General features: G+C 39.0%; 1 protein-coding gene across 5 annotated transcripts in view; it reads right to left on the bottom strand.

The window, feature by feature from the left end:
* WNK2 (WNK lysine deficient protein kinase 2) overlaps positions 1-20,817 on the bottom strand; it is a 143,771-nt gene that overhangs the window by 75,319 nt on the left and 47,635 nt on the right. For all 5 annotated transcript variants that reach the window (XR_006102104.1, XM_042451144.1, XM_042451146.1 and 2 more), the window contains exons 8-11: positions 15,677-15,965; positions 9,881-10,077; positions 6,417-6,569; positions 1,091-1,282 (exon numbers count right to left, since the gene is read on the bottom strand). Coding sequence is in view for 4 of the 5 variants with exons in the window: in XM_042451144.1 (XP_042307078.1) it covers positions 1,091-1,282; positions 6,417-6,569; positions 9,881-10,077; positions 15,677-15,965 (831 nt within the window). In the remaining variant the exon portion in view is untranslated. The remainder of the gene's footprint in view (positions 1-1,090; positions 1,283-6,416; positions 6,570-9,880; positions 10,078-15,676; positions 15,966-20,817) is intronic.

Genomic DNA, 20,817 nt, shown 5'->3' with positions numbered 1-20,817 from the left:
CTTCCGGCAGGCCTTTCCAGACTAACCATCCCAGCCCAGGTTCCCTGATTCCCTCATTCCTCCCGTGGCCCCATCTCATTGATGGTCGAGGATCAACAGAGGGATATCAGGGTTTTAATTGCTGTTTTTATGCTTGATGTTGTGTTTTTAATATGTTATACTGTTTAATATTGTCTTAAGGGGGGAGGGATAAAGTGTTTTTAATTGTTATATTTTATATTTTACTGTTGTCAACCGCCCGGATTGGTTTGCCATAGGGCGGTATATAAATAAATATTATTATTATTATTATTATTATTATTATTATTAAATACATTGGATTTCAGTAAATGAATAACCTACATTCCAAAGAAACTATGAATATAATTAGTCATACATTTTTGCTTCAATATTTTTCTGTTTACTATGTACACGCACACCCAGTTTTAAAGAGAGAAAAAGGAAACTTCCAACCATTTGCTATTTATAAATTACAGCAGGCCCTTCACATTTGCGGGGGTTAGGGGTGCAGGACCCCCATGAAAATGAAAAAAGCGCAAATAAAACTTTTTTTTAACCTGAGAGAACACCTCTCAAGGTCCTCCAGTGCAACTCTAAGGCCAACCTCCAGCAGAAGCTGACCACAGAATTGCACAGGAGAACCTACAAATACCTATAAAAGTATTTTCTCTAGGGATCTGCTGGCCCTCCAGTATGTCTCTATGGTCAACTTCTGGCAGAGTTGTGCTGGAGGAACTAGAAAGAACATGTTAATCAAAATCATGAATAAATCAAATTTGCAAATGTCAGGTCCACAAATGTGGAGGGCCAACTGAACATCCTTTGCATATTCTGCCCTTTTACCCTTTTGGAACAATATCTAAACTATAAGCCTCCAGACAGTGATGTATCCACTTCAGTTGTTGTGAACTGATCTATTTATTTTATGCACAGTACTAATAAACAATAACAAAAATATTAGTGAATTTTCTGAGTTTTAATAAGTCACAAATGGAAAATTGGTATACAATAATTGCAAAGATTAAGTTCTATCAGCATAAAGTATTTGTAACAGAATGAAGATCTTTACTGAACTCTGAGGTCAATTTACCTGGGCAGGAGGGACAGATGGAAGTGGCTGCACAGGAGGAATTTGCAGAGGTGCCAATGGTGTACTGGTAGCTGCCATCTGAGATGTGGGAGTTTGATACTGGGGTAGCATTTGAGGTGCAGGCTGCTGCACTGGGCAAATAGGCTGGCTGGCGATAACTTGGGGTAGAGGTGATGGAGGTGGGATGGAATGCTGGTAAAGAGAAAAGAAATGCACAGGACAAAAAGAAAGATAGAAACATTATTCATTTGTCACAAGAACTATCTAATAGCTCAATATGGATGTGAGCAGAATGATCATTTGAGCACAGAGCAAATAAACATGGAAAACAGTCCTAATCTAAGATGATGGCAGGACACTTTAAAAAGAGGAGGAGGAGGAGGAGGAGGAGGAGGAGGAGGAGGAATAATAATAATAATAATAATAATAATAATAATAATAATAATTTAGTATGGACAACACCTGCTCTACACACCACCTTCAATGTTTGAAATACAATAATCTAGATGCAACATGAGTCACACTTTAGTAGTTCAACCTTGGCAACTGTACTTTGGCTTAATAAGCCAAGATATAAAAAGGTTTATGGCCTATTTGTGCATTCCCTTGCTCCTCCAGACATTCAAAGGAAGGAAATTAATCACTGGATGAGTAAACATAGCATCATGCTTAGTTTTGGTAGATTACACAAACTTGGCTTAATATCATGGTTTCTTTAGAATGATGTAACCACTATTTGAAGGAGGTAACAGGAAAACACTACTAATCAGAAACTTTGAACTCACAACCTTCTGGCTGCAGTATCAGCATTTAACCACTGCATCACCAGATATGATGGAGTGTATGTGTGTCCCTGTGTGACAGATTCAGTTCTGTGTGCCCAGCACCTTGTGCTTCATCTCATTTCTTGTGCTGATGGGGCTTTGGCAATTGGTGAATTATGACATCAACCAGGCCATATTTTCCCCTCCCTATCTAGCCCTGGAAGTTGTCATTCCATCAAGGAAAGAGATGGGGATTTGAGTCATCACGACCTGTGGCACCACTGATTACTCCTTCCCTAAAGCCTGCCCTGTGGTCAGTGACTATCTTCTTTTTAATTCATATACATTTGCATATATAAATTGAAACATATATTTTTCATCTGAGGAATGAGGCTAAAAATGTTTCAGATGCTTAGGTAAGTAATAAAGTAAATGGCACACTTCACAGCAATGACCTGGCATTGGACAGGATAGTCTCCCTCCCTTCTTGACCACTGTAAATCTATAGTGAAAGGAATTTGGGCAGGGCAAAAAAGAAGGATAGAAGATGAATGTCCCTGATTCAAGTGTGCTGTCCACATCATTAGGCTACAACAATTGAGAAGGATCCCAAGAACTTGATCAAGTGCAATGCTGGATACTTCCCCAGACTTCATAATGACAGTGGCATGATGTTCTGAGTGAATAATAATAATATAATAATAAAAGTTATTTTTATCCTGCCCCTCTGTGAACACAACCAGGGTGGCTTATAGCATTAAAACATACATTCCCACATCCCAGAATCCCACTCCCCTTAAAATAGAATTAAACTGTTTACAATTTAAAACATAATTTAAGAATAATAAACAAATAAGCAAGTAATAACCTAACAATAATAACAGTAATAACAATAGCAAAAGTCAGGGTCTGGCCAGGTATGGCTGGTTAGCAGGTTAGGCTTTGTTGGTGACCGGGTATCTATTCAGGAAATGCCTGCCAGAAGAGATCCGTCTTAATAGCTTTTATGAAGCTGTTTAAGGTGGTAATGTGACAGATCTCATCCGGCAGGCCATTCCATAATCTGGGAGCAGTTGCTGAAAAGTCCTCTGGGCGGTAGCAGACAACCTAGTTTTTATGAGTTGCAGCAAATTCCTCCCAGAGGACCTGAGTGCTCAGGGTGGATTATATGGAAGGAAGCGATCCCGAAGATAAGTTGGAGCCAAGCCATTTAGAGCTTTAAAGGTAATAACCAACACCTTGTACTGGGCCCGGAAACGGATGAATCAGTGAATTTTTCTTCCAAATGGTTACCAAATTAATCTTTGCAGAAAAACTGAGGACTGTAGTTCTCTCACTCATTTAACATATCACAGATGAACTGACACATGCCTAATTTATTGTTGTTGTTAGCTGCCATCAAGTCAATTTTGACTTATGATGACCCTAAGAGACTTCCAAGTCTCCCTATTCCCAGCTGCCCTGTTCAGGTCTTGTAGACTCAAGCCTGTGGCTTCCTTGATTGAATCTATCCATCTAGAGTGCAGCCTTCCTCTCTTTCTGCTGCCTTCTACCTTACCAAGAATTATTGTATTTTGTAGTGAATCATGTCTTCTCATGATATACCCAAAGTATGGCCGTCTCAATTTAGTCATCTTTCTTCCAGGGAGAGTTCAGATTTGATTTGCTCTAGGACCCATTCATTTCTTTTTAGCAGAACCTTTTAGTAGAACTCTTCTCCAGCCCCATATTTGAGTTGACATTCGTTCTATCAGGTTTTTTTTCACTGTCCAGCTTTCATACATAACAATGGGAAATACTATAACAATGGACCATGCTGACTTTAGTATTCATGATCTTGTCCAGTTCCTCCATGAACTTCCAAGTCCTAGACTTTTTCTCATTTCTTGATAGCATTCTCTGCTCTGATTAACTATTGAGCCATGATATGGAAAATCTTAAACTATTTCAATGTTATCATTGTAATTTAAAATTATGTATATCACCTGTGGTCATTATTTTTGTTTTCTTAATGTTCAACTCAAAACCTGCCTTTCTACTTTCTTCCTTTATTTTCTTCAATGATCATCTCAAGTCTTTGTCACTTTCATCTAGCAATATGGTGTCAACTGCATACCTTGAATCGGTGATGTTCCTTCCTCCAATTTTCACACCTTGTTCTTCCTTATCTAATTCTGCTTTATGTACAATATATTCAGCTTACAAGTCGATGGCAAAACAAGACTACTTCAAATCATTGATCTGCGCCAACGAGAGGCGCCCGCAGCGCTTGTTCTCCTGTTTCAACACACTGTTAAAACCCTCTCCTCCCTCCGTCTCTCCATTATTTTCTCCCTCCGACTTCGCCAATTACTTCATTACAAAGATCACTACCATTTGTTCGGAGTTAACTCCTCATGATTTGGCTCCCACCATTAATCTCCCCACCCCTCCTACTAATAAACTCTCTGTGTTTTCTCCTGTTTCTTTGGAAGAACTCTCTTTGCTGCTGAACTCATCAAAGCCCACCACCTGCTCTCTTGATCCAATTCCTTCCCGTCTTCTAATCTCTATAGCCCCCTCCTTGTTACCCTCTCTCCTCTATATCTTTAATCTCTCTCTTTCTTTGGGTTCCTTCCCCTCAGTCTTCAAACATGCCTTAGTTTCCCCTATTCTGAAAAAACCCTCTCTCAACCCCTCTTCCTTGGCTAGCTATTGTCCAATCTCTCTTCTTCCTTTTCTTTCTAAGGTGTTGGAACGAGTTGTCTATTCACGCTGTCTTGAGTTTCTTGAAACCAACTCCATTCTGGATCCCTTCCAGTCTGGTTTTTGCCCACGACACTCCACAGAGACGGCCCTTACTAAGATCTCGAATGATCTTTTGTGGGCCAAGGCGAATGGCCCTTACTCTATCCTTGTCCTTCTTGATCTGTCTGCGGCCTTTGATACCATGGACCACTGTCTCCTAATAGACGTACTCTCTGACCTTGGTTTCTCGGGCCTTGTTCTCGATTGGTTCACATCTTACTTGTCAGATAGATCTTTTTCAGTGGTCTCGGGTGGTCAGAACTCGTCTTCTGTCCCCTTATCTGTTGGAGTTCCTCAGGGCTCTGTTTTGGGCCCCCTTCTGTTCTCTTTATACACACTCTCCCTTGGCAAACTTATCAGTTCTTTTGGTTTCTCCTACCATCTTTACGCCGATGATACCCAGCTGTACCTTTCCACCTCTAATCTTTCACCAGAGCTAGAGCAGCAAGTGTCATCCTGTTTAACAGCTGTCTCCCACTGGATGCACCATCGGCGTCTGAAGCTCAATATGTCCAAGACAGAGCTTCTTGTTTTCCCTCCTAAGCCCACCCTTCACTACTCCTTTTCTATTTCTGTCAATAATGTCTCTATCCAGCCGGTCCAGGAAGCCCGCAGTCTCGGTTTCATCTTTGACTCCTCTTTGTCATTCATCCCCCAGACCCAGACTACAGCCAAAGTCTGTAGATTTTTTTCTCTATAATATTGCCAAAATCCGTCCATATCTCTCAGCTTCTACCGCAAAGACACTGGTCCATGCCCTAGTGGTCTCACGACTAGACTACTGTAACCTCCTCCTGGCAGGGCTTCCTCTCTCTCACCCCCACCCATTAATTTCTGTTCAGCATTCAGCTGCACACATTATTTCACTCGCTCGCCGTTATGATCATGTCTCCCCTCTGTTGTCTTCCCTTCACTGGCTCCCTTTTCCTTTCCGCATCAGGTACAAACTTTTGTTACTCACCTTTAAAGCCCTGCATGGGCTGGCCCCTCTTTATTTAACTGATCTTCTCTCTCCCAACATCCCTACTTGCACTCTCCACTCTGGTAGCCAAAGCCTCCTCTCTCAACCCAGGATCTCCTCTGCCCCATCCCAGATCCGTCCCTTCTCTCTTGCTGCCCCTCATTCCTGGAACCTTCTTCCTCTGCATGCACGGCTCATCACTTCCCTAACCAGCTTTAAGGCTGAGCTGAAAACCATATTGTTTAGGGAAGCGTTCTCAGGGAATTTGTGATTGTCATCTGGCTGTCTGATAATGTTTGATGTGATGTGATCGGCTTTTATATTTGATGTTTTTAATTTGTCATTCTTTTTCCTAAATGGTAATTTTATCTATTCCTCTATTTAATTGTTATTATCTTAGAGTGTATGCCTTGGGCAGGCTTTTATTTACTCCTAATTTTATCGACTTTGTACAGCACTGTGTATAATTACAGCGCTATAGAAATAAAGTTTAATAATAATAATAATAATAATAATAATAATAATAATAAATTCAGCACAGGGTGATAAAATGCAACCTTGCTTGACCTTCTTGCTGATTGGAAACCATTCAGTGTCTATATAGTCTGTCTTAACAGTGGCTTCTTGTCCCGAGTACAGGTTACGCACCAGGACATGCCTAATAGTTGTTTTAAATTTAAATTCAAGCACTGCATTTGAAAATTTGCTAATAAAGCTTTCAGTGTACTGTATTCACTATTACATACAAGCTTTTAAAAAATCCCCTAGATTTATTCAGTGCATTTCCCTAATGCTGGAAAATAGAGGTTCTCACCTGTTGGCTGGCTAAGACAGGCTGTGGTGGTCTCATCTGCACAGGGGCAGCTGAGGTGGGATGGACCACGGGGAAGGGGATTGCTGGTTCTTGGTAATGTTGTGGTCGTTGAGAAACAACAGCAGGAGGAGCCTGAACCACTGGAAGTCCAGGCTGAAAGACAGTGAGAGAAAATACATGCTGATTACTTTAGAAAATTATATCTTGCTAGGATTATTGACTGCAATGTGAAGATAACAGAAGATCACAGCCCCAGCGGCAATTGTGTAGCTGTTCAAGAAGAAAGGTTCACTATGTATCTGACAAAGTAGAATCAGTCTATGAAAGCTAATGCTACAACATCTTTTGTCCAATTAGTTTTAAAAGTCTCACAAGATCCCTTTGCATAATAGCAATTCAAATTAAGATTATCTGACACATGTTGTTTGAGTAAAGTATATATTGCCATAATTATCACAGTGGAGCGCAATACCTGAACAGCTTACGCAATTATGAAAAAAAACAATAATTAAAAATAGAATATGTTCATATGGAAAGGAAAGCTGTAGCAATGTAATTTAAAAATTTGGGAAAGGCAAGTCATAACCTAGTAATAAACTTTTTCTCCATTTCAGAGCATGCACACATTGATCTAATACATACACCAGGAATAGAAAACATGAATGACTCCACATATAAAAACATTTTTAATTTAATTTTTTTAATGTATTAGCATTAGAAAGCCTTTCAGCAAAATGCTGTTCTCTATCAATTCATAGACTATGCAAATTATGAGCAGAAAATGGTGGAATGCTGAATGAAAAGCTGTGGAATAAAAAAGGTTTCTAAAACAGACTGGGGAAACTGGGCCCCTCCAGGTATTAGACCCCAGGTCCCATCATCTCTTATGTTCAACTATGCTGTCATACATGCTGAAGCCCAGCAAATTTACAGCACCACACTTTCCCCCATCTTTGTTTTAGATCTTTTGTGGGTGCTTTGATTGTGAGTTCTTGTATGGCAGGGGATTGGTCTGGATGGTCCTTGTGGTCTCTTTCAACTCTCTGATTCCATGATTCTATGATCTTATATAGCTACAGACTACCAAATAATCTTGTTGGGGCTTTTCTATGGAATTACAGGAAAAACTGTGTAGTCTAGACTGAGCAGCTAGGAACCCTAGAGGACAGGAAAGACAAATGACACACCCAGATATCCAAAGATTGTTATTTTAATAAGCCAGTAAGCGTCACTAAACTTTTTATAATACCATACACTGAAAAGAGAGAGGGGGAAAATCAAACTATGATTTAGTGGACTAAATCTAATTGTTAGTCCGTACTAGAATAGATCTACTTAATCAACTGCTGGATGGTAAGTCAACACTTATGTAAAGCTCATTGATTCTACTGTGGCTGGGACTAGCAGTTGGCTTTAGGGCAATAAAATAATGTTCAAGCAACTAAATGTTAAGCAAATACTTCTTTTATGAAATAATATTTTACTTTATAAGCTACCACAAGTGCCATGTTCATTCCTTACAAATGAGATCAAATTAGAAATAAAGATTGGAATGGATCATAGCACCCTATATGTTGAATTTGTTACCCTCCTGCAAAGCCGAATACAGTGGTGCCTCGGGTTACGAAATTAATTCGTTCCGCCATTCCTTTCGTAACCTGAAAATTTCGTAACCTGAAACACTTTTCCGTTAGCACTGGAAAGCCTATAGCTGCACTTTGCAGCATTTGAATTTCGCGCCGAAATGAATTTCGTAACCCGAAAAATATTTCGTAACCCGAAACAGTTTTTGCCAATCCAACTTTTTCGTATCCCGGAAATTTCGTAACCCGATCATTTCGTATCCCGAGGCACCACTGTAGTTTCATTTGAAGAAGCAACAAGTTACCAGTAAAATAAAACCTGAAAAATTGTGTATTATATGAAAAACTGCTTCAATAACAGCAACAGCTGTTCTAGCAGTCTTGTAAACACTGATATTGGGCACATTTTCCTCTTTCTGGATTAAGACAGTGAGGTGACACATGGGACCATCCATGCTAAGTACAGTTTAGGTTTATTACAAGCATTTTGAAAACAAGGGGAAAGCAGGGAAAGTATGAGTTTTCTAAAGGAATGGAAGTCATTCCGGGTCAAAAAGGATGCATTGAGTATCATTCTTGGAGGTGTTCATACTTCTAAGTGGAGAAGGGAGCAAGAATTTCTACCTACCACATTACTGCCATATTTTTTATTAGCTATGCTGCTCACAGGGCTTTGCCCAGCTTGAATCCAGTTGCCATACTGTATCAATGAAGTTTTATCTGGACTAAGTTTGTGACAGGACTGTATATGTTCAGGTACATTGGCTGTCTTGGAAATAAATTCTAAACACAGGGCTTTTCTCATGACGTATGATGTTTCCACAGGAGCAGTGTGGGATTGTGGATTAATTAGGTGCTGCAAAGATTCACTTAATAAAGTAACGTCTGAAGTTGACTCATCAGGCTTATTTTCTTCATGAAGCGTTTGAGATATACAGCTGGTCTTTAGATTATCAGAGAGGAAAGAAGGACTATGTATGGCACATTTGAGCGGCATTAATAATTCAGTTTTGTTCAGATCTGCTCCAGCATGAAGGAGACGGGCCAAACATTCATGACAAGAAGGTTTAATGAGCATCAGTTCAGCAGAATTTGAAGACTTCTGTAATCCTAGTAGCTGTGATTCACTTGATTCATCTTTTTCTTGCAACGGTTTTAGATTTGATCCCTGCAGTTCTGCTGCAAAAGGCATCACATTTGGTGTCAATGCTACCGCTGAATCACTATGGCGACGACAGCTACAGGAACTGCTTGGCATCATAGATAACAAATACTTGTTAGTACAGAAGCACTGTGTCCCAGTGGTCTCTGAGGAGTCACATACAAGGCATGTGCCAGCTTTGTCATTGGAAAGAATGAAAGGTTTATGTTCAACTGCTTGTAATTCCTCTTCTTGTGTCAGTCCCATTAATTTCTTTTGGCCAAAATTGTTGTAAAAGGAACATGAGAGAAAGTATGGATGCCTTTCTAGGTACTGGTTGTTAGATTTTGGAACTTCTACAACAGAAGTGCTTCTTCGTCTCTGTGAAGTATTAAATCCTGGGACAGAGCTACAAAGGTACTGAACAGCTGTTTGGACTTTAGCACAGCTGGAAGAAATATCTGACCTCAAAGGTTCTTGACCAAATGAAGGAACAATAATACGTGGCTATATAGATGGCAAGAAAACACAACAAATGAAATAATTCATTATGTAAAAAGAAAGAATGCACTGTAGAAGTCATATGTTTTATGGCATGAATTCATGCATGGGGGAGGGGGAGAAGTACAAATGCAGAGCCTGGAGTCATGAAAAGAACATATTTATTTATTTATTTTCCAGTAAGGTTATATGAGAAGCCCCAGAAATATTAAATGTTTTAGGATAGCTATTACACTTACTACTGAAGGCTGCTGGTAGGGTCCCAGTTGCTGAAGACCATGCGGCAAAGCTTGGTTTTCACTGAGAGGTGGGCTATAAACCCGTTGAATAGCAGGAGGTATTGCTTCAGGCATAGAGGAATAAATGACACTTTGCTGACTGCTCTGGGAATCTGAATACACTGTAGATCCCTGACCACTGTCAAATGTGCTATCAGCTGAAAAATAAAAAATAAAAAGTTATGGGTGCCATTTTTTAAAAAAAAATCAAAGTTATGACTCTTAATTTAATAATTAAATAATGCATAATTAAACAATGCATTTAGGAAATAATGTATCGCATCCCCAATCTCAAAACAGTAGCACAGGTGTAGCAGCCATTTTGCAACACTGGAATAAAATGTTTGCAGTGCCTATTGTGTCTGCAATTGGCATTATGTGGATTGTGTGACTGTACAGCAGCAGCCAGCAACTCCTCGTGCTGTAAAATGAATACATTATTTAGCTTGCAAAACAAGTCCTAAAATTGTAATGTTAGCAATATACTGGAAATAATTCTCCCTTATCCAGAAAGATTTGCATCCAGAATCCAGAAGTATTAACACTGTGTTGTTGTTATTGTTATTGTTATTATTATTATTATTATTATCCTGCTCTTTTCCCAGAACTGGTACCCAGAATAGCTCACAATGTTAAAAAGAACAATACAGTTAAAACATAGAAAAGTGATATATTAAAAAAGAATTAAATTTACAAAATTAAAATAGATTACTTATTAAAAGAATAAAAATACATATAAAGGTAAAATTTTAAACACTTAAAATGAAACAACACCCTAAGCCAGTTCTTTTAGAGCATTCTATTTTTAAAAGTCTGCCTGCATATGAAGGTTTTAACCTGTCAGCGGAAGGCCAATAAGGAGGGAGGCATTCTGGCCTCCCTGGGCAAGGAGTTCCACAGTCCTGAGGCAGCCACAGAAAAGGCCCTCTCTCGTGTCCCTACCAACCATGCTTGTGATGGGGATGGGACTGAGAGAAGGGCCTCTCCAGAGGATCTCAGGACCTGGGCTGGCTCATAGAGGGAGATGCAGTCTGCGAAATAGCTTGGACCCGAGTCAGGTTTCATACAGATTATATTTCTAGATATATAAAAAGACCCTTTGTTCTCTAAATGTCTACACACTGGATTAAATTTTTCAATTTTTGTGTTACTACTGCAAATTCCAAACAGCCAAATATACATGAATGAAACATATTAGTATGCTAAAATCAGATTGCTACTGATTTCAGTATTTGGGGAGCCAATATGTAAACTGTAGAAAGGATGTGTGGAGGACATTTCTCAGCACTCCATTTACATATTCCTTCTACAATTCAAATCAGTTATCCACCTACCTCTTATATTTTAAAAGAAATCACTGTAAATCTAGCTGAATTTAGAGGTTCCAGCAACCTTTATTAGTGTGACCCACACTGACACTGCTAGATCTATTTTATAAAACTCAATGCTTTGAATGAAATTGGGCATTTGTAAATCTGGCACCTTTCTTTTGCTCATGGGATAAAAAAAGAGAGAGAAGCCTACCAGGACCACTGGATTGTGGCTTGCATACAGACAGCATGAACTGATAGTTTACTTCTGGTTTTGAATAAATAAAAACGTTAGTGATGTTAAAGAGCAAGTGTATACAAAAACTGCATTAACTAAAGTAATTTGGATATACTCCCTTATGTGCAACAGCAGTATAGAAAGTTCTTTACTGTTGTTATTCTTATGTATCTTCAAGTCAGCTCTGATTTATGGCAACCCTTAGGATTTTCCTGGCAAGATTTATTCAGACGAGGTTTACCATTGTCTTCCTCTAAGGCTGAGAGAGTTTGTCCAAAGTCACCTAGTGGGTTTTCATGGCTGAACAGGGATTTGAACCTTGGTTTCACAAATTCCTAGCCCAACAGTAAAACCACTGCACCACACTGGGTCCTTTCCTGTTGTAAGTGTCTGTTATGATCTGAACAAATACACAATTTAACTTCAGTTATGCCTCCTGTACAGCAGAGTGGCAGACAATATATGGACAAAGGCCTGAAACAGATGGGCAGTAAAGTGCGGCTTCTGGTTGCTCTGGGGGTGTGTTGTTTAGACATTGCATGCCCCCAGAGCAGCCAGAAGCCGCATGGACAGCATGCCCGGCTGGGAAAAGCTGGCTGCAAAAGGAACAGGTAGAGTCCACTCTTTGCTGGTGTCCCATACGGAACTGTGGCAGCAGCCTGGATCAGGGCCGGGGGCATGTGGTTGCCACAGCCCTGTGCTGACGGGGGTGTGAGCAGCCTCTGGCCACTCCTTCTGCCCCATCTGCTTGAGGTCCATTATAGCTTCTAAAAGTGTTCACTGAAGTTCAGAAAACCCTATAATATACTTGTGTGTGCAGTTTTTTTTTTTAGCCAAACCAAGAGTACTTTTATGATAGACAAAGTTTACATAAGAAGTCCAAAGGCCTGTCTCACCCAGCATCTCACCAAGACTAACCAGATGCCTGAATAAGGACCATGAGCAGGACATGGGAGCAACAAACAGCACTCTTCTGCTATTTCTCTCCCATCAACTGGTATTTGGTCATGCAGTCTCCTGCCCTGGAGATAGCATGCAGCTATTGATAGCTCTATGCTGACTGGATTTCTGCAATCCACAGCTTTATAATTAGCATCTTCATAAAAGTTATAGTTTTACTGTGCTGTTAACTGCCTTCGAGTCTTAACTTGACTCATGGTGATCCTTTGAATGAGACATCTCCAAGACACCCTATTTTCTACCATTCTGCTCAGGTCCTGTAGGTTTAGACCCATGACCTCCCTGATTGCATCTATCCATCTGGCATGCAGGCTTCCTCTCTTTCTGCTTCCTTCCACCTTTCCTAGCTTTTTTTGTCTTTTGAGTCATGCCTTCTCATAATGTGGCCAAAGTATGTCAGTCTCAGTTTTGTCATCATGGCTTCCAGAGAGAATTCAGTCATATATCTTTACACTTTGGGATCTTGCCCAGTTCTTTCATAGCTTCCCCTCCCATTCTTAGTCTTCTCACTTCCATTCTGATCAATGTTTGGTCCAAGATAAGGGAAATCTATTTCAATTTCCTCATTATCTAGGTTGAATTTATGTAAATCCTCTCTAGTTATTATTTTTGTTTTCTTTATGTTCAGTAGTAAACCCCCTTCACATTTTCTTCTTTAACTTTCCTTAGTAATTGTTCTAAGTCTGATGTTTTCCGCTAGTAGTATGGTGTCAACTGCATAGCTTAGATTATTGATGATCCTTCTTCCTGTCTTCACACTTCCTTCTTCTGAGTCCAAACTTGCTTGTCATATAATATTTTCTGCATACAAGTGGAACAAATATGGTAACAGAATGTACCCTTGCCTGACTTCCTTTGACAACTGGGAACCATTCTGCTTTCCCATATTCTGTTCATACAGTGATCTCTTGTTCTAAGTGCAGATTTCTCATCAGGACTATCAAATGTATTGAGACTCCCATTTCTTTGAGAGCATTCTGTGGCTATTTGTGAGCTATGCAGTCAAAGGTTTTGCACATACTACAAAGCACATACTGATTTTCTTCTAGAATTTCTTGGTGCACTCCTTTATCCATCGTATGTTTGCTAAAGTATGTTAAAACAGAGTTGTAAATGCCTATGGTATTTTAAAGAATAAAGTCAGCCCTCCATTTCCATGGATTCTGCATCCATAGATTCAACCATCCACAGCTTGAAAGTATTTTTTTCAATTCAAAAAGCAAGCCATGATATTAGTATTTTATATAAGAGAATCCATTTTACTATGCTGATGTATCTAATGGGACTTGAGCATCCACAGATTATGGTATCCACAAAGGGTCCTGGAACCAAACCCCAGAGGATATCAAGGGCTTACTGTATTATATTCTTTTCAAATAAAGCATTTTTTTACAAAAGAAAACTTCCTTCACTTCCTAAGAAATAAATACTCTAATAGGAACCAAAAAGTCAGATTAATCACTGGATTTATACAAACATTTGGGAAGTTAATTTCTTCTGACTTTAGGAGACTGAGTTCTGCCATCACATAGGCTTGAATTTACTCTTCATTTCTAAAAGTTTCTCAACGTCCATTCAACCTTTTTTTCTGTGTGGTGGGGAGGCACTTCCAGCTTTGCCCATCTCTCCAGTTATAGAAAAACTCTAGGCATGTAATAATGCAGAGTTCTTTCTAATGCAGATAAATCTAATCTCATTATAGAAATTATTTGTAACCACAAAGGGAGGTGGAGGAAGAATGTAACTATACAAAGTTAAAGCAGCAGCTGGAAGCCAAGCTTCTATTTTTTAATGGCTCATCATGTTGTACAGAGATATTGAATTATTTATCTGTGTTTCTGCCCTCTTTGAATATCACAGGCAGCGTAAAGGAAATTATTTATAGGGCTTTTAGAAATGAAAGCACTATTCAAGCATCCAAAACAGCATATGATACTGATGTTATAAAGTACAACAAGAAAATATTGGAAGTAGTGGATCAGACATCAATTTATTTTTAAACATACACTTATGTCTTGTAAGCAGTTAAAGTAAATTATCCGTATGCCTTAGTGAAGCAAAGAGCACTATTTGAGTTTTTAAAGTATTTTAGTTAAAGGTGCATATAGCTGTTTCAGATATGGTTCTCAAGTCAATTTAAATAGGTTTTACAAAAATGGGAAGTTATAGTTAACTAATCCAGTGAAACCTATAACAGTAAGGTCTTGGTCAAAAACACTTTGGCTCATTAATACAGTAGCCCAAACCTGTACAGTTTGGTACCGAACCATTACAGTTTGGAGTTGGCACAGTTCTCTTATGCTGGTTAGTGGTCGATTTCAGATGCTTTATTTATTTACAGTTCAGATGCTTTACTGAAGGGGTGGTAATTGGGTGGCCTTTCAGATATTGTTGAACTGTCAGCAGCATGGCCAATGGTGAAGAATGCTGTGAGTTGCAGTTCAACAACATCTGGAATTTCAGACAGTTCCTGCTTCGGTCTATAGCTATGGTACGGGGGCAACTGAAATGTTTAGAGAAAAACTTCTTGCTTCTTTGTATGGCTTCCATGGTGGGGAGGGAGTCCATTCCAGTCAAAAACTGCTTAGGTCAAAATTAGCAGAAAAGAAGGTGTTTTTGCAGAATCAGGCAGAAACAGTAGGCTCCCAAGCATAAGGTTTATGTGCAGACCTGCACAGCTGAACATGGATTACTGTAGCTGCTGAAGTGGCAATGCAAGTCATAATATGCACTTCTGTACGTTAGCAAATGTATTTAGCACCAAATAGTTTAATGTAGATGCTTGAGTAGTCAAGTTTTTAAAAAACTGATCTCTTCTTTATTTTGTTCACAAAATAAATAGGGTTTTGCACCAGATTACATAGTCCAATCTTATTTTCTTCTTCTTTTAGCTTAATTTACCTGCTGTACAGTCCACAATTGTGCTGGCAGAGCAATAGAGCTCACACAGTCCTCCACTGCACTTCAATTAATATATGTTCATTCTTCACTGTTAATGCATAAGGCACTTGGTCAATTAAACTTCAAATCTAATTCAACACAAAATTTCAATTCTGAGTGGAAAACCTCTTCCCTTCCCCTGCACCCTGAAGTCCACAAAAGCTACCTGAAAACCATCTCAGGGAACAGGTTTTGGGACCACATGCAGGAAATTGAAGTGGGAACAGAGGCTGTCATGCTTGTCTTGCCAGTTGAAGTCTGCAAGCAGTTCTCTTACTGACAGCAAGCACACACAAATAGAAGACTTACATGCAAGTGAAGTAACGCTTGTGGGAAGAGTCTGTTGAGAAAGATGCTGGTCTGCTTCAGGCTCTTCTGGTTCTGACAAGATATGGTGACCAGTGTGAGAAAGGTAAGTAACCTGAACTGGTTGTGCTTGTGGGGCCTTTGCTTTTTCTAAACTCTCAGGATCCCGCTGATCCTCAGATTGCAACATGGGCCATATCCTCTCTCTTCTCCACTGTATTAATGCTACTCTGTCACGTATTGATTTTGCAACTATTTTAACATCATTTTCATGAAAAAATCCAGCATCAACCTGAAAGAAAGCCAGAACAAATTCTTAAACATGAATCCACATTAATACACAGGTTCAATCACTACATTAATTTCATAAGAGATTTAGGGTACAATTGAAATAATGTGTTCCAAATCTGTTCCCTTAAAAAAACAATAGAGAAATTGCAATAAATGTAACATTTGTCCAGGTAGTATAAATGTAATTTTACACCTGGAAGCATTTGAATGAGCAACATTATTCTATTTGAATATATGTAACCTAACAATTCTCATTTAAAGATCACACGAGTTTCATATAAGATCAGTCATTAGTGGGATTTTTTCCTCATCAACACGTAACAGATGGCTGAAAGGGAGGGGGCATTTCTAGGAATAATTAAAACCAGTACTGTACATACTGCATTCATATCTGGCAATCATACAATTCACATAAACCTGTGTATTTGCTTCATGAATAACTGAAGTGAGACATTTCCAAATTAAAATGCAGCTTGAGAAAACTACTTCTGAAGACAAAAGTCTGCAGTGGTTACCTGTGTGGCACATTTATCAACAAAAAGAAATAGAAATTAATTAATTAATTAATTAATTAAAATGTGCATTGAGAGATAAGCTCTATAGATAGCAAAGGATGTTTAACTTGCACTATTTAACTATTTGTTTTATACCAATTTGCATCTGAGGCTCCTGTATTTTGAAACATAATGTACATCTCAATAGATGGATCATGAAACAAGTGCTTCCTTGCTGTAATATACCATTTGGCAGCTGTTCCAAGTATGGCCTTACCAAACAGCAATATTACTATAATACTAAACAATATTATTATACTAAATATTATTACTATAATACCAAGTAATACTTAGTTAGGAAATGGGTGAACATGGAATCTTATTTTTCAAAATTAATTTGTTACTTATTTTTTAGAAATTAATGTTAGTTATTTTTAATGAATACCTTGTTAATGTTACTCAAGAGTGGCATAATATTAGCATGTTATTATTATTATTATTTTTTAGTAATTGTTTAAAACAGCCACGTTAATCTGTTTCAGCATGAAAAGAGGGTGGGAATAAGCCTTGCAACACTTTTAAACTAACAATTTATTTCAGCTTCCATAAATTATAGCTTACTTCTTCAGATTTGTTACCATTATGGGTCTTTAAGTTGAGTCTTACTTATGCCATCCCTATCACAATGTTTTCTTGGCAAGATTTGTTCAGGTGTGTCTGTGGGTGTTGTTTCTCTCAGGCTGAGAGCATGATGGGTTTCCATGATGGAGTGGGGATTTGAACTCTGGTCTCCTGGGGCCCTAGTCCAATATTCTAATAGCTATACCACAATATCTTCCATATTTCTCCAGAAGCTGAAATCTTTTTATTTATTTTTAAAAACATTATGCTTGAAATAGGGGGAACGTGCTGGATTTCCCCAAAAGCAATGTCTTAGAAGTAACAAGTGACAGTTAACTCCTTACATTCAACAAGTAATTATGTTTTGCTTGGCAAGATTTACTCATGGGAGGTTTGTCATTGTGTTCCTCTGAGGATGAGGGAGTGTGATTTGCATATTCCATGGCTGAATGCAGCCTGGTCCAACACTCAAACCATTACACTGTTACTGTTTTTTTCCCCAAAACAATAACATTATGCACCCTCTTTGAACTCAAAGCTAGGATGACTCATTATTTAAAGTGTGTTACTTTTAAGGTTTATGAGATTACAACATGTAAATGAGCACTGTTTTTAACTTATGTTTTAATACTATATTATTTTATTGTTATTTTTTAAACTGTTGTAATTAATTTTTTTTAGTTTCATTTTTATGAATTATTGTAAGCCATGTTGAATCCCATTTTGGGAGAAAGGTGGAATATAAATCCCATAAATAAAAATAAATACAAGATCACATAAGTGACAATGTAAACATATCCATATGACACCATATCAAGAGCTCACTTGGAAATGTTGTTTTTAATCTTAAATCACAGCCAGATTTAACTATTTTTTTCCACCCAAACAGAGAACAATCTGACCATTTCCACATTTATAGTAGGGTCCATCTTGTGAAATGATCCATCCCTGATCAATTTAAATATGTGAATTTAAGTAATTTGTTAGATCTCCTTCGGCAGGATCTGAAAGATCAAAACCAAAATGACTCAATTTGAAATATTTTGGGAATTCTAATTAAGCTTTTTAAAATATGTATACACTGATTTAAAATCTGGTGGATCAGCCTTCACTTGCAGCACAGAAAAATACAATAAAATCTACTCCAAATATTATAGTTACTACTCAGAACAGGAAAATACTTGTTAGCCAGCTGGTAGGGCCTTGTTTAAAGAAGTTGGCCTGTTTTCATAAAAGAAAGCTTGGTGGAAGAGACAGAAGGATACCCAAAACTTTTTGTCCAGTTCTGAGCACGTACACCGATCTCCTTTCATCCTACAGATGCCTCTCTATGACTAACAGACTGATCTGGAATTTGCTCCATACATTCTACTGGCAATTTCACCAAGATATGTGCTTAACACAGCAACATTGTGGTCAGTCCACTTGAGAACTCTTAATATACCAGTCAAATTAATTCCATTAATTTTCTATGTGTTGTAAAAAGCTTTTATGGGAGGAACCTATTATTGTTATTCACTTATGGTTTCAAATGCATTTGAACAAGGCCAGAATCGCTGAAATAATTAGGACTAGTCTAGGGTACACTATGGGGATTTAAACCAAACAACTCATCAAATGATTCCAGTGGCAATATACAGCAATAGGCAGTATATTTATGGTGAGGGCCTACATAGCTTTCAGTGTCATTTCTATGGCCCACAAGCATCCTCCAACCATGTCACTGATATCTAGCAACAAAATACACTGCCAAATGTCAGCAGCAATCTTGTTAAAAAGACTCAAACCCTTGCTTTGAAGGAGGTTTTTTTTTCTGGTTTGCTCTCCAAATTTGCAGCAAACTACGGGGCTGTACAGACAGCCCCAAAGGGGCAGGTCTGTGCTGCCCCTTTTCACACTGGATTGGGCTAGGGCAGCCTCACCGGCAGCCCTGTGGCCTCAATCCGGCATTTTTCCAGGCCACGGAGAAGTGGCAAAATGCTGTGGCCCAGAAAAGGGGTGTCCTTGGGGCTTCATGCTCACAGGCACCCCAGCACTAAAGAGGAAAAAGGGGTGGCCCCTTTCTCTGCTGCATCACTGGCGTAGCCATTTGGTTTCCACGCCAATGATGCGTGTGCCCAAAAGGAGGGCCTACTGCTAAGGCGTGATAAGCACCCTCCAGTGGTGCAGCGATGTGTTCTGTGCAATGCGCCGTTTGGATGTGTCACACAGGACAGGTCATGAATGTGCACCCGTTGTGGGTGGGGCCACACAATCATGGTGGCGCCGACACACACTAGGGTTTGCGAGCGTGTAGTTACTGCACATTCCCAAACTGTAGTATCGGCAGCAGTATGTCACTTTGTACCCATGTGTATTACACTACGAAAGCATTTTTAAAACAAGAGTTTTCTACTGAGTGTTTTTTTTTTCCAGTTTGCCACTGAAAGTTAGTACAGGAGTTTCAACATGGGGAAGGGAGAACTGGGCCCCACATTAATATAAGTTGCCATGCCCTGCATTCAGCAACATTATGCTAAGGCTCATGCAGATCCTAACACCAATTTTTTGACCATGATGCCATCCATGTTTTATAATATCATAGAAATGTCTGCAATATAATTTTTTGCTCTTTTACATAAGGGATTTTGAAGAAATATTTTGCAAGTCTGATCCAGCACTCAGTGCTTTTTGCTAGTTCTCTTCCCCAAGATTAGGCATGTTGAGAGCTATGTGGTACACTCTATAGGACATGGAAGATTTAGCACTATGCTTGCTTGGGAAAAGGTGACTACAAAAAATTTTCTGCCTCTACCATCAGATTGACCATGTCTATTGTCTACTTTTGTCTTATTGCAGTTTTGTGGCTTTGGGATCATGTGAACACAAAAGAAAAAAGTCTGGCCTTTTCTTAACTAGAATCACCTTTATTGCTCTCTTCTTTTGTCATTGTGATAACTATTATCCAAAACCCCAAAATCCCCAAGGGGCTAAGTGTATGCTTGGCTGACATCCTGCACTGCAGTTACATCCCCAAACTCTCAATCTATCTGTTTTCTAATCAGAAACCCCGCTCCATGGCCAGAGAAGGACAAGGGACAGCCAAGCAGCCAACTGGCCACAAGAAGAAAATGTCACCCCCGAGACCTCCAGAGGATCCCCCTGAAGGATGTCTCTCTTCCTGTGGACATTTGCAGGAACAGAGAAATCTCCTGTCCCCTGCTTGCTCCATACTTTCCTGGCCACTGAATAGATTGGGGAGGAGCACCCAGCTAGAAAACAGAGGAGGGCAGGGGGGAGTTACAGCAGACATAGGTGCCTGATTCTTTCATCTGCCATAGCCAAAAAAAAAAAGTTCAATATGCAGAAGTAATTTTCAGTTATTACTACATATGACACTCACAAGATGTCAGCCCTTACTCTGAGACCTGCAAATTATAAAAGTTGTAGAAAACTCACGATACATATTCTTTTGAATAATTATCCACTGATAAATGAAAACTATCCCTGAAAATTTCATCCAATTCTGCCCAAGTATTAAATATGGGATATCAGCAAGTGGTGATTGGTGACGATACCAAAATTCATAGATGTTCAAGTTCCATTATGTAAAATGGGGTCCCTTATATAAAATAGCAAAATCAAGGTTTGCTTTTGCAATTGTATTTTTAAAAATATTTTCAAACCATGGATGATTAACTCTATGGGTGGAAACTCTGCAGATACAGAGGTACAACTGTAATAGTCAATGCCTCCCCC

Source organism: Sceloporus undulatus, chromosome 2 (genome assembly GCF_019175285.1).
Source record: "Sceloporus undulatus isolate JIND9_A2432 ecotype Alabama chromosome 2, SceUnd_v1.1, whole genome shotgun sequence".
Taxonomy (NCBI): Eukaryota; Metazoa; Chordata; class Lepidosauria; order Squamata; family Phrynosomatidae; genus Sceloporus; species Sceloporus undulatus.
The sequence above is the reverse complement of the archived record's forward strand: the minus strand, read 5'-3'. Positions and strand labels throughout refer to the sequence as shown.